A 14,992-nucleotide genomic window follows, 5' to 3' on the forward strand; every position below is an offset into this window, starting at 1 on the left:
CACAGTTTTGTGCTACACCCCTGGCAACAGAAGCATGGTTAGTCTACTTATTATTTTCCGGTAGTTTTTGTTTGTCAGTTTGACTTCCATAGACACCTGCATGTTGTCCATGGTCCTACCCCTTTATTTGTCTAAGAGGGATAATGCATGCCTAGATGGGATTACCATTTGAGCAGTTAAATGCTACAATGCTGCTAAAGTTGCATAAGTGCTGATCATTTCACGGTGCACACAGTGAAATTTGTCCTCTGCATTTAACCCATCACCCTGAGTGAGCAGTGGGCAGCCATGCCCGGCGCCCGGGGAGCAGTGTGTGGGGATGGTGCTTTGCTCAGTGGCACCTCAGGGGCACCTTGGCAGATCGTGATTCGAACCGGCAACCTTCTGATTGCAGGGCCGTAAGTGAAAGTAAAAGTGAAACAAATTAAAGTTAACTTAATTTGATTTTTTTTATATGAATCTTTTTTTATATGAACAATGCCACTCATGTGGCACACGATTTCAATTTCTAAAATGATTCGTTCAGCTCAAAATTCAGGTCCTACACACTGGAGATGGAAGTCTGTCTTACACTGAATACATCTAATGCCAAATGGGTTTCGGTCCCCTCAGAAATGAAATTAAATTTCATCCTCTGCTTTGAGAGACTGATTAGAACAGACTGTGGCTGCTGGACAGGGATATGTTAATGTGGATGAACGTATATCCCTGTTTCACGGCTATATTTATAGGGAACGCTGATGATTAATGATTGCCAACAAGTACACGTGCCTGCATTCCATTGTTGAAATAGTTTGAAGAGATATGCAAGATGTGTGAGGATGCTTCAGAGAATATCCTGACTGGCTGTGTGAAAAGCCCAGGCTGACATTCATTTCACTGTATTTGTACACAAAGCTGGGAGAGAGGTAGTGAGAGGCCTTCTCCTTCTGTCTGGACTGTCTCATTTCAGCCCAGATGTTGTGGCTTGTGCAGTCACCTTGCGCTGTATCCTCTCTGTGTGAGGATACTGAGGACCAACATGTCCACGCACACAAGGGAAATGTCCTGTCCTTGGACATGCAGCTGGCAGTAAATTACTTCTTTCCTGGATCAGAACAGACCAGAACATGTGTTTGTTTGTGTGTGTGCGTGGGTGACTTTGTGTGTATGCATGGGACTGTGTGTTTGCAAATGCAAGGTGGAGTCTCTTCTCTTGCTCTGTGTGTAACTGTGTATGATGAAAGAGTTCTGTAGATAACAATCTCCTGTGGTTGACCTTGAGTTGTTACACAGGGCTGGTCAGGCCTCTTTCAACACATACTCACAAGTGCAGAAAGACTGCTGGTGAATGTATGTGTGTGTGTGTGTGTGTGTGTGTGTGTGTGTTTTAAGACATATTAGTAACAAATATGCAAATAATTTATAATTTAGTACTCACAGCTATGTTGTATTGAGTTAAAATCCTTTTGTATGTTAATATCAATGATATAAAAGTTTTTTTTCTCTGTTGTTGAACCAAATATTGTATTGGACAAAATGAGAGAGAGAAAAAATCATCTAAAGACCACAGAGAATTTGGACCATTCACTGTTTAAAGTGTTTAAAGTGGTGTTGGGATAATAAAAAATTCTGAGATATTCTTAAACCATTGAATGGCATGTTATAGCACATTCCATTTAAATTAATATTTTCTTTCACCCAAAGAGTTATAAAGGTGACACATTCCACCTAAACACCATGTAAAAAGAAAAGCTAAAGCTTTGGGCAGGTTCATCACATTTCTTCCTCTCTTCTCCTTACCCGTATGCTCTGGAGACTAAAGGTGTGTAAATCTACAGTTTTTACAGACTTGAATCCTGTATGACCCATCCATCCATGCAACCCGTCAGTATTTCCAAATGTCTTATCCTAGACATCCACAGTCCCCAGGACAGGTATACAGAGCTACTTAATCCTATACGACTCAAATGTAGTTTGTTATGTCGCCATTTTATACTGAATGTTATTTAACTTTTCTACACATAAATGCCAGTGCTGAATATTCATAGACCAACGAATTGCCCTTGTTGTTACAATACATTTGGATGGAAGTTCGTATGGGTGCAAGGCAGGAACAAAAAAAAAAAAAAAAAGATAGAGGGAAGTGGCTATGTTGGTGTGTTTGTGTGTCTCCCGGTAAACTACTTGCGAATGAGCCAGCACAATAAACTGAATGCCAATTTTCCATTCCACCTCCCAAAACATGTTTATGACCTGCGGGTAACCCCCCCCCCCCGCCATTTCCATGTGACTCAGGCCTGGTTCATTAGCGACAGCGCTAGCGCTAAGCAGCGCTGACTAACAGTCTGAGCCGAGCCACTCTGTAACGCAGCGGGCGGGCGGGGGTCCAGCGTTGTGATTAGAACATGATGGTTCACTGACTGGAATCTGTCTGCTTCATACCTGATGACTCCCTGGAATGCGGCATGTAGCCTGGTTTTATTGGCCGCTGCCCTGATTGATGGCACCTTCCGCCAACGATGACACGTACCTGCTGCTTGAGTTGGTGCATCAGCCTGTCCTTCTCCCGTTTAAGCGCCATCACTTCTTCTTGGGTCTTTTTCTTCTTGGAGGCAGACAGCTCCAGCAGCGCGATGTTCGCATCCTTTTCGCTGATGGCCGCCAGCAGAGCCTGTTGCCTGGAGGGGGGCAGAGCTCCCGTAAGTCATTACTTTAATACACACCAGACACCAAACAACGCACAACCACACACCGGCGGCCACTTACGCACACTTACAGTCACTGAGCAGGGGGGTGGGGGGCAGGTGCGCACTGTAATAGCTCACATACCGTGGGACAGCACTACCCACAATCCCCTGCTCTCTTCCTGTCATCAGGAAGATTCTTGTGTAATGGCAGTAATTTAACCAAGGTCTGATCCTGGAAAAGGACAGACATCAACGCACAAACACGAGGCCTGGTGCAGTCACCAAACAGGAGGTAATAACTCACAAGTGTGCGTCACACACAGACATACAGTCACAGACACACACACACACACACATACACATCACTTCTCTTCCACTTAAGCCTAAACAGTGCTGCAGAGCAGAATGCGGTCAAGCCACTTTGGGATTTTATAGGTTCCATTATTAGCTGAATGGAGGTCAGCAGATCAGCGCAGGGTTTTTCAGAGGGTGTGAGAGATGTATGACACACAGGTTTCTTGCAGACAATTATCGTACCTAAGAATAAATCTAAGTCAAGTTAGAACTTTTACCAGCAACATTGGCTAAAAGTTATTGACATATATACAGTACAGGCCAAAGGTTTGGACACGCCTTCTCTCACTGAATGCATCAAAACTATGAATGAACACATGTGGAGTTATGTACTTAAGAAAAATTTGAGACCTGTCCTCCACAGTCACCGGACCTGAACCCAATCGAGATGTTTGGGGTGAGCTGGACCGCAGAGTGAAGGCAAAGGGGCCAACAAGTGCTAAACACCTCTGGGAACTCCTTCAAGACTGTTGGAGAACCATTTGAGGTGACGACCTCTTGAAGCTCATCGAGAGAATGCCAAGAGTGTGCAAAGCAGTAATCAGAGCAAAGGGCGGCTATTTTGAAGAAACTATAATATTAAACATGTTTTCAGGTATTTCACCTTTTTTTGTTAAGTACATAACTCCACATGTGTTCATTCACAGTTTTGATGCCTTCAGTGAGAATCTACCAGTGTAAATGGTCATAAAAATAAAGATAACATTGAATGAGATGGTGTGTCAAAACTTTTGGCCTGTACTGTATATACATACACACACATACAATATGGATCAGCTTTTAACCTTGACCTTTTCCTCAAGGTGCATACAGTTTTCCGATTCTGATACTGACATTATAATGCCTCCAGATATCCCCCTGCTGTCACATGCATAATAAGATCAAAAAGAGGGATGATCAAATGGTTTTGTAACAGAGCAATCTGTAATTCCACTCCTGCTTTCACACAGGTATCCTTGTAATCCATTAAATATCTATTCATCTGCTCAAACTAGAGGCCCAAAGACACGAACACAATAAGAAACAGCTCAACTTATGCAGTAAATCAACAACACAGGCAGACACAGAATGTCCAAACAAGCTACACCAGCCCTCCTGTCATGCAGGCATTCTGCTCTGTGTGACCCCGTATTTAAGATGCAGCGGAAGCCTTGCATTTCTCCCTCCTGTTCAGAGCAGTGAATCAGCATCGGTTCCTCACACATAACACGGCAAAACCGATCTTTTTTAAGACTTACAATTTTTTCAAAATCTAAACCGCAACAGAAATCACTAAATAACAGCGACCTGTTCACACACCCTGTACAGCTACACGAGTCACATGATGAAGAAGCGTTAGCTGTCAAACAGCCATCGCACTGTAAACCTCCGGCACTGTTAATGCTCAGCAGAGACAGGCTCCCAGCTTAGTGGTGTGTGGAGAAAGGGTCTGCATACGTTATTTTATCATACAGAAGAGTCCAAACACAACGGACGGCTGACTGGCTGCTTCTCCTCATTTGGCGTATATGGGCAAGGAATGCTGTGCCAATCTCGGATAATAAACACTGCAGAGAAGCGCATGGGTCAGTGCCATCACTATGACAACAGTGTAGAGGTCAGAGGTCACTGAGCCTGTCTGCTTCCATTTCAATTTTCTTAAAAGACCTCCACAAACAGACACACACTACACATCCATCAAAATGTCCAATGTCCATTAAAAAAAGAGGCATTAACATGTGTCAAGTGTACAGGGAACCAGGAATGGGGAATGGATTCAATTCCCATGTGAAACATAACAGATGTGTGAATGTACTTGGACTTGAAGGCTCACGTCACAATGCACCCCTCATATTTCATATGGACAACATAGAATCTTTTGAGGTACTATGTGGGACATTCACTGATTTAAAATGTTGCTATATATTGTTGGCTGAATCAATCAAGTATTTTTATCCAACAACTAATAAGCTTGGTCCTATTCGATATGTCTATTACAGAACTTTTTAAAATATGGCTCTCAAGGTCTCATGAACGTTAAGGATGTTTTCATTGCCATTGCTACTAATCCCCAAGAGTACAGCAAAACATACATGGGCTACTGCACACACATGCACGGCACATGCCCACGCAAACACACACCAGCATATCAGAGTCGATCCACAGAAAAGCACTGAGCCCCTGACAGTGTACGAGGTCGCGGTGGAGGGGTGGAGGAGCGAACATGTGATGGTGATCGCGGCGGAGTGGGGGTGGATGATGAACGACCCCAGTGCATGATCCTGAAGCAGCCGCTCTGGGACTCAGCATCTGATGAAGATGTTTCTGAGAGCAAGCAGACAGCGTAAAGAATCGCCTGACCTGACCTCAGAGACTCACAAAAATTAGGAGAGAGAGAAGAGGTGACACAGGAGCCGACCACCTGTCCTAAGAAAGAGACGTTCAGGAGCAGAGACAGATGGACAGACAAAGAAACGAGAGAAAAGTCTTCCCTTTCAGTGAAAAAAGTGAAGTGATCATCATTGTGAAACACTGCAGCACATCACACGGTGACACAACGAAATTGAGGATCTTGTAATAAGAAATCCTATCACACCTCATAATCTTCATCCACAGAAATGTATTTCTTTAACTTTATTTCTTTTTTGTTTACATACCGTGTATCACAAAGTTTGATGACTGCCAATCCAAGACAATTATTTCTGGCAAATTTAGACCAACCGAAAGAACCAAAATGAACGTGAGAGAATGAGAGCTGTGGACATGACAGGGGACCTGCAGCAAGGAACCGAAGGGAAGAAAGAGGGAGCAATGCGGAGATTTAAGACCCCGGCCACCACTAAATCAGTGGCACATACTCCACGTTGTTAGTTCTGCGCGTCATGTTTGAGGAGTATGTGTTTATAATTTGTGTTATGACTTTGCTTGAAATTATTACAGTGTTGAGTCAGCAGGGAAAAAAACAGATGCGCTCTGAAAAGTGCCTGAGGGACCAACAAATCCAGCTGGGTTCGCTTTCCCCCATAACACAGTGCGGACAGATCTCAGAGAGGAAGAATATAGACCTCTGAGGGAACTCGATGATTACAGAAACTGAAGGAGACGCAAAAATTAAACCCGAGAGGCCAAAGAGACTAAACAGAAATGCCCGGTTTTCCACTGTTCCAGTGTCAGTTCCAAATCTGTGCTGTGTTTTGGGATGGGCATGGTGACTGGGGATGGGGGGGCATTAATGCATTAAAATAAATGAATATGTTGGTTTGACATTGTAATGACATTGCCTCAGTGTTGTCATCTGGCTGCTGCTGGGCTGCTGGGAAAAAAGAGTTCTAGCCTAGAACCTACAACTTAAATAACACTCAGAGAACACTGAGAATCGTCCAGAGAGGACCAAAATAGCTGACTGAAGGAGAGCTCAGAGAAGAGAATTCGGCACCACTCAAGGCTCAGAGGGAACGCCGAAAGAGAACTTGTCCTAAATGATCTTGACAGCCTGCGTTCCCAAACGTTTTTTTCTTCCGGGTAAAAGTGACACACACATAGAGAGAGACATGCATGCACACACACTCACCGTGTGTGATCTAATGCACCGCTCAAACAGCCCTGGATTCGATCCAGCAGCTCATCTACTCAACCTGCTCTTCATAAACTGCACGTCTGATCTACTGCAATGAAAGTGGTTGCAGTTAATTATATAATTTGCATCATGTTTTTTCCTTCTCTTGCAAAACAATAAAAAAGAAAAAGGCCGCCAAGTCAAATTTGAGCTCAAACAAACCCGAACGGCTTTAGTTAATAGTTTGTCTGAAATATGGTTATAATGTAGCTAACAGTGACCCATAGGAAAGCAGCCCAACAAAAGTAAAGCAACAGATGGTTTGGTTCTGGGCATGTTAAATGCGATACAGCATGTCTTAATTACATCTCTCTTTGTGTAGCTTCATGAGATAAATTAGCATCAGACCTGGCATCAAACGGAACCAGAGTGCCGATGGCGAGTGCGAGCAGGAATAATGATGGCCAACTTCCTTAGCAATGTGTTCTGTGTGCAGGGAATTATCAGTCAGGAGCCAGTTCAGTGCATGTGAGCATGAGTCAGTCAGTAGAAGTGACACTGATGGCATCAACACACACAAACTTGATTACGTGTTGCACGTGGAGTCATACGTTTTGGACTAATAAAGCACATAACAATGCAGAGGACAGAGCCAGCTTAAATCACAGTACACATGGGATGAAAGAAAATGGCAGAAAAGCAAAAAAAAAGGACACAATTGCCCACGTAAAAAAAAAAAATGACACGATGACTCCAACAGCCGCGAGGGATCAGCAGCCGATGCGTACAGATGTTATCATCATAAGCAGTTACAGAGACACGCGGATATCGCGCGGCAGAGATTCTGAAGAGAATTACCGATAGCAATCTGTTTAGACCGCTGTTGTAGACCTCTATTTACAACAGGATGCACAGACCCAGGCAGGCCCTGAGTGCGTTCTGTATTTAAATTGACAAATTTAGATTTAGTGACTAATGCCGATGTGTATTTTTAGAGCCATATTTATTATTAAATGTGGTATAGATCCAATGATTCAGACAGGCCATGTGACTGTGTATTTGGAGTTAAACAGCAGCATGAAGCCCTTTGAAGTGTAGTCCTGCTGTTAGCATACTGCTCTCCCCCCACCACGCGCACACACACGCACAATCCCTCACATACATTGTCCACACACACGTATACAAAAAAAACCCCGTCGGCCCCCTCTTGTGTGACCAATCAAAAACCCCTGTGAGCTGTTTGAGCAACGTGAAAAAATCCCTGAGTACAAACATCTCCCTTCTTCACAGAAACAGCAGGGTCAGTCCGGCGTCATCTGTATCAATTAAAGCTCCTGCCCCGTCAGATGGCGGCCAGAGGGCAGATGGGGAGCAACGTCTCTTACCCCCTGACACAAAAAAATCTTAAATTACCCCTAGCAACAGAGCAGAGGACTCGAGTTGCTGAGGGAAGCAAATTTGTGAGAAATAAAGATGATTTCATTTCATTTCATTCAATCATTCAAGTCAGTGATGATGTCACTCTCACATTGTTCTCATTTGTGAGGTGGCTTTGAGTTCTGAGACCAGAACAGATGTTGACAAAGAAGTCAAGGAGGAGGCAGAAAAGGCCACTGGAATAAAAACTCAGAGGCACAAACACAAAACAAAGTATTTTTTTCATCTTCACATCATGTCAAAAATTGATGGTGTCCAGACTGCCCACATATAAGAGTCTCATTATCCATCTTCATCACCGTCACTTTCTGTGTGTCCGTGTGTTTCCAGGAAACCATTTCCAGAAGGAGACTAATGTGCCCACAAATCAGCTTGAGGAGCCAAGATAACAACCCAAATCAAAGCATAGTGACCAGGCATGGCTAGTGAGCTGTCAAATACCCATTTCTGAAAACGCCCTGTATTGTGTTTGTCTGTTCTGTTTGACTGTGACCTTTAACTTCCTAACATTTCTTCTCAACATCTCTTTACATTTTTACAAATAAGAAAATGAAAATCTGTAATGAACCCCAGCAGTGGAAGGTGAAATTAGTTGTATCAGGCTGAATGGGAGCGTGCAAGCAGTAATGCTGATGCAGAAGTAGGCCTACATGGTGGGCCGCTGAAAAGACATTGCAAGGCCTGTCATCATGAGGACAAAATATTTTGGAATGGAGGGATTTTCCCAACATTAAATTAAGCAACAACAAAAAAATATGTTCTTACATTTAAGTTTAGCTGATGAGCTTCTTCAGAGTAACTTACAATCAGAAGTTACAGGGACAGTCCCCCAGGAAGCAACTCAGGGTTGACCCCTGTGTGCTACATGAAAAAGTTACCTGTGCTGTCTTTCTGCAGTATGGAAGGCATGTAAATTACCATTTATACGAATGCCACAACTGATCTTAAGCAGACGACTGTCTGCATTTAAAGTTTACTTTGCTTCCTGAAAATTGGCTATTTTTAACAGTCCTGTGTTCCGGCTGTAAATCTGCAGGTGGCACACAGAGTACCAGACAACAGTAGCATTGTTTTACACACAGCTAAGGTTCAAAGTAACAGTGACTCTACCAGTGCCGGGAAGTAATAAGTTAGACTTCATGGTGATGTAGCTTAATTACAAATTAATTGCAATCTGTTACAGTTACTGGAAGAAAGGGGAGTAATGACATTACAGTTACATAACAATTTTTGTTAAAGCTTCATATGGTTTTCAAAACAGAGGTTTCATAGAAGTACTGAATTGTGACAGTTGTATTTGTGCCACTCAATCAGCATTCTGTGCCTATAAAAAATCCCTGTGAAATAGATGTTGGAGCTGGACTGTCCACACACTGTATCATGCCACCAAAAGCCATCACTAAACGGTTAAAATCACCGTCTGCCATTATAACATAAAGTGACAGACAACAGTTAGTCAGTGTCTGCCCTTATAGAAGTAAATAGATGTCATGAAAACAATTATTGGCATATAGTTTTTACAATAGGATTGTATCTGTTATTGTAAAACAAAGTGTGTTTTACAAATGGTATCTAGACCCAAATCCTACAGCTAAAGTGTTTCATTCATTAATTTGCCTCATTTAGGGATTGTCTTGAAAAAAGGGAAAAATATCTTGACATTAATTGTGATTAGGGCCCTGTAAAAGCAAGATGGCAGCAGGACAGGGCTGCTGCAACAATGTGGACCATGATTTACCTTGTGTTTGTTTCAGTTCCTGCCAATCACCACACGCCTACGGGTTTGATTGAATTCATTTCAGTTATTTTTGGCCATTGCGGCAGTTTCATTTTGTGTTTCTTAAATCCCTTACCTTTACCATGCCTCACTTCTGCGCCTCCTTTCCTCTTGAGCCCCGAGATGTGAAAGTTCTGTTTCCATGCTGAACCGATTGCATCACACTGTTTCCACAGATTCGTCAGCTGCACAATTCATGCCTTGCATCTCCCATGTTACCACATCCCAAAGTGGATTACTGTACTATACTCTAGGGACTTGAAAACATTCATTGTCATATTTCTGAAAACAATTTGAGACTACTTCTGTGTTACAGTGTGCCGAGCTGGAAGAAGTAGTGGAAACTGGGAAAATAGTGGCAAAGAAAGGACAGTCAGCGGTGTCCAATGCGGTGGTATTCAATAGTATGAGTAGTATTAAGGTCCCCCAAACTTTTGCATGGCTGATTACACAGTTTGTCACATTGTGCCTCAGCAGACATTGATCAGACCAGGCTATGGGTTAGCCTGTGCCAGCTGTAGCTTTCCTGCTGACAGTGAACCTCACATGCTCGAAGTATGCTGTGCAGAAGATTTTTGGGGTTTTTTTGCCCACCACAAGTGAACAGAAGAGAAGGGAATCACTTTATTAGTCAACGTCAGATGCCATATTGCACATCCCATGAGGAGGCTGGGGTCGGAGCACAGGGTCAATGAGGTGTGAAAGATGGACAGCAGCCCAGAAATCAATCTCACGACCCTTCAATTACCTGTCTGATGCCTGAACCACTGCCACCCAGAGAGTGGTTGTATAAACCTGAGAACTCGAGAACATTTTCTGATAACTGCTGTCTTGAACAAGGAGGTTTTGTCTACAAAGTTTGCCAGACGTTGGATGCGTTTTTTTTTTTTTTTCTCCCTTTTTTTTTGGTCTGTAAATGCAAGACTTGTAGGATTTTAGGATTGGATCTTGGAGAACAGTAATATGGCTGATGCCTGTTATTGGATGTTCTAGTCCATTTTCTCATCTAAGTACTAATGCAAAGAGAATTTCCAAAATAATATGGTCAGAAAACCATGAAAATACACACATTTCCATTTCAACATTAACATAATAATAGACTTGCATTAGGCATCCTTTTTGGCTACATATCACTGTCATTGTCAAGTGCAATCAATTTTACACACCAACACACACACACTCTCACTATTGCATGTAATCACACATGTGCCATTACCATTAACAGACATGTAGGTCCTACATGCATGAATGTTGGCTGGATTTTCTGTGTTGCATTGCTGTTGTGTGATTGGTTAAATTGATAATTTTTTGAATGACTAGGCATATAAATGTTCCTAATGAGGTGCTCAGACAAATGCAGCATGGATCTCCCAACAAACAATGCCAAAAACGTGTGCATGCTTTCACTGTATCATTCAGCAGGGACAGGAGCAGCCACACACACTCATGGTGTCCCTGTATGCACTTTACTGCAAACATCAGTTCTCACTGACACACACACAGACCAAAATATATACAAATAGAATGACGACAGGCCCTTTCAAAGTTAAACACACACACGCGCATTCCGTCACAGAGGCATTCTCTTAATCTCCCTCCTCACACACACACATGCACACTCGAACACCAGCTGGAGCGTGTGAGGCGCTGTCATGTTAAAAGTGTGGAGGGTCAAACTCAGTGCCTCGGCTCACACTGCAGCCACATATCCTCCAAACATTTTCTGGCACAAAGACAACGTTTATCCAACATTGATCCAGTGTTTACCCAATGTTTCCCCCAAACTCGGATTCTGACAGACAGGCTAAAAGAACCCAGGCCTCTCAGATAGAGCAATGAGTGTGTACTGTTAACACAGCACTGAGTAATGCCTTCAACACACACAAAAACACACGCAGACACGCTGTAGGCTTTCTGAATGTCAACGTGTGTTAAAGTTGTGTGGCAGTGTGTATAGCCTGCATGTAGTCTGTGCATCTGTGTATTTGTGTGAGTTTCATTGTGTATGTGTGTTAGAGTGTGTTCCAGAGTATGTTACAGTCTGTGTTCATTTGAATATTTATATATAATTTAAAGTGTAAAAACACACTACAGGCTGATCCAACTTGATCTCATCTCGGAACCTAATGGCAGTCAGGCTACCTCTGGCAAGCACATGGAGGGCTGTGCGGCCCCCTCAAAGAAATGCCACCCCACACCATTACTGACCCACTGCCAAGCGGTCATGCTGGAGGATGTTGCAGCACGAGCTCAGTGGCAACTCAGTGGCACCTCGGTGGTTTGGGATTCAAACCGGCAACCTCCTGATTATGGATCTGTTCCCTTATCCTTTAAAGATTGTCATTGTGATTCACAGCAAGCATGGCACACGGTGCACACAATTGTGTTGTTTAAGTGTTCCATTTTGGAGTTTGGACACACCTTCTAATTCAATGTGTTTTTTTTTACTAAACTAATGAAAATGGTGTTTCTTCTCATACATTATTATTAGTGGCAAAGGGAACTTTTACTTATTTCATTAAAATTCAGAGCAAATAGGAAAAGCACTCGTGTAAATAACAATATCCCTAACATATTGTGAGTAGTGTACATATATATATATATATATACACACACACACACACACACACACACACACAGATTAAATAATGACATTTATGTTACAGCCGCTCCGAATGATGTTGTTTCAATAACAGGCTAAATTAACTGAGAATAAAACTTTAATCAGGTAAAATGCTCAATGCCATAAGCATCCCCGTCAAACCCCAAATTATCTTGCACTATTCATCTTCTTGCTGCTATGAAATTCCAGGATGCAACTGACTGAGTTTCTTTGGAGAGTGAGAGACTAGAACACAATCGTGTGCAATAATCTTGTTGCAAACTGCAGTAGGTGGTTGTCCAGCATTTCTCTTCAAAAGCGCCATTTCCAGCACCTTGACAGAAGTGTTGTTTTCATCAATTAAATTTATAACAAAATATCTTCGTCAACCAACCTGACGTGACAAAGAGGAACAGAGAATAACTATAATGAAATATATCATGTAATATTCATGACAAATGTTACGTCCTTTGGGCCATAGAATGGTTTGGGGTGCTCTGTGTTTGTGCGTGTTTCCCTTTAGGCGGTCTGCTGGGCGGAGATTGGGATTATGGTTCCGCCCACCGATTCCCTCGTCAACTGCCAGCCAATCAACGCAAAGGACGAGAGCGCTTAAGGACCAGTGTTGTGTTGTGGAGTGTTGTTGAGTTGCAGACTTAGAGATAAGCCTTTGTTGTGTGTTTGTGGTTAGTGTGGTAAGTTGTGGCTTTGTTGTGTGTCAGTATAGTCTCTCCTTCCATGGTGTGTTGTCATCCTGTGGATTGTTGTGTTGTTGTATATAGCACTTTAGGTTTGGTTGGCTGTTCACCGCTCACTGTAAATAAAAGTGCTATATTTCACTTGAGTCTGGTATCTGTGTATTCCCACCGCACACATTCCCCTCGTTTGTAGTCATGTTTCCCAACCCTTAGACGGGGACGTGACACAAATAAGAACTAAATAAGACTAAATATGCTTTACAAATAAAATCTATACTAAACTGTCTCTCCGTTGATGAAACTGAGACAAGATGTTATTTCATCCTGTTTAATCCCGTTATTATATATCTATTTCTGTTTTATCCCGTTATTCTATATCTATTTCTGCTTCTGTCTCCTGCATCAACCATATGATGTCACTTCTTCAATACCCATTTGCAGCATCATAATTAGATGATAATACTTGTGATTGGTAGGGTTATGGGTAAGCGGTTATGGCTGGCAGAAAATGACAAGGCCATCTTTGGATGCACCTTCTTTACATTTCGTGTCTGGAATGGATTGAGAGTATTTTTGAGTTTATAAGGTAACAATAATATATTAATAAGATAATTAAAAAAAATTTTTTTTTTACTAGGTACTTGTACTATATTGACTAGTCAGGGATAATTCAGACTAAGATATTACTAATATGCTCAGATTTTTAGTCAACTGAAACTTGACTAGACTAAAATGAGTCTGGATGTGACCAAGAGTAATAAAAACTTAAATGACAGCTGCATACAAAGACTAGACTAAAACGAAAAGTAAGACAAAAACAACAATACTTGACAACATTGCCAAAATATCAGGCCAACCAGTAAACCCAGCGCTGCTGAAAAGAAAGGAGCTCTCGCTGCCAGAGTATCTAATGCAACCAAACGTGGTCAACACAGGGTCAAACTGTCCTCGGTCCGAGCGAGCCAAGCGACAACCAAAAATTTTACTTGGAGCAAATTTGCTAATTTCCAGTTACTGTTAAAAAGCCATCAGAGCCCTGGAATAGCTGCAGCAGCTGCACTGTGGTCGGGGCAAAAAACACAGACATAAAGGAGGAGCATCATTGGCACAGTTATAAACTGAATTATGATTCGATCTGTCTTGGTTTATATTAAACACAAATCATGAAATCGATTCTGATATGCTTACTTTGCAGCATTTATCAGACGCACTTATCCAGAGCGACTTACAATCAGTAGTTACAGGGACAGTGACCCCTGGAGCAACTTAGGGTTAAGTGTCTTGCTCAGGTACACAATGGTAGTAAGTGGGATTTGAACCTGGGTCTCCAGGTTCATAGGCAAGTGTGTTACCCACTAGGTTACTACCACCCCGCACCCATTTACCTTCTTCATACTGCGCCACTGTATGTTCAGGGATTTTTTGCACTACAGCATTGCAGTTTGTTCTCTTTTTGATGTTGCGAAACAGGTCTTGTACTTTTTGTCTTGTCTTGACCAGAATTGCACTGTCATGTGTCGTTGCATATGGATGGATTTAGATCTAAAGTAGGATTTTAAATTAAATATGTCTCTAACACCTGACACCTATGGTGTCACACTGGTAAGGTAAAGCTCATTACAATTAATTTAAAAAACTAGGCAATTTTATTTGGTCTTCTTGTCAAGGCATTTATTTCCCAGAAAAATGCAATTCCAAGTTTGTATTGCGGGTAATGTAGTTCATGCAGAAGGTGCAGACGGGATGGAGGAGGCCTTTCATCAGCTCATCCATCTCTGGCTTCTGACCCAGAAGTGACATTTGACCTCTCAGGACAGGGTCAGGAGCTCTCTCCTCTTGTCTTGTCTACTCTCCTCTTTGGAACTCAATAGCTCATGTAGATTTTGGCTTTTTTTTCCAAGCTGAATGGGGTACTCTATT

At 42.3% G+C, this 14,992-nt stretch overlaps 1 protein-coding gene across 10 annotated transcripts in view; it reads right to left on the bottom strand.

The window, feature by feature from the left end:
• The window catches only part of LOC114798682 (ERC protein 2), a 159,880-nt gene that overhangs the window by 31,918 nt on the left and 112,970 nt on the right, over positions 1–14,992 (bottom strand). For all 10 annotated transcript variants that reach the window (XR_003751089.1, XM_028994581.1, XM_028994575.1 and 7 more), the window contains one exon: positions 2,513–2,660. Coding sequence is in view for 9 of the 10 variants with exons in the window: in XM_028994581.1 (XP_028850414.1) it covers positions 2,513–2,660 (148 nt within the window). In the remaining variant the exon portion in view is untranslated. The remainder of the gene's footprint in view (positions 1–2,512; positions 2,661–14,992) is intronic.

The sequence above is a fragment of the Denticeps clupeoides genome, chromosome 10 (assembly GCF_900700375.1).
Source record: "Denticeps clupeoides chromosome 10, fDenClu1.1, whole genome shotgun sequence".
NCBI lineage: Eukaryota > Metazoa > Chordata > Actinopteri > Clupeiformes > Denticipitidae > Denticeps > Denticeps clupeoides.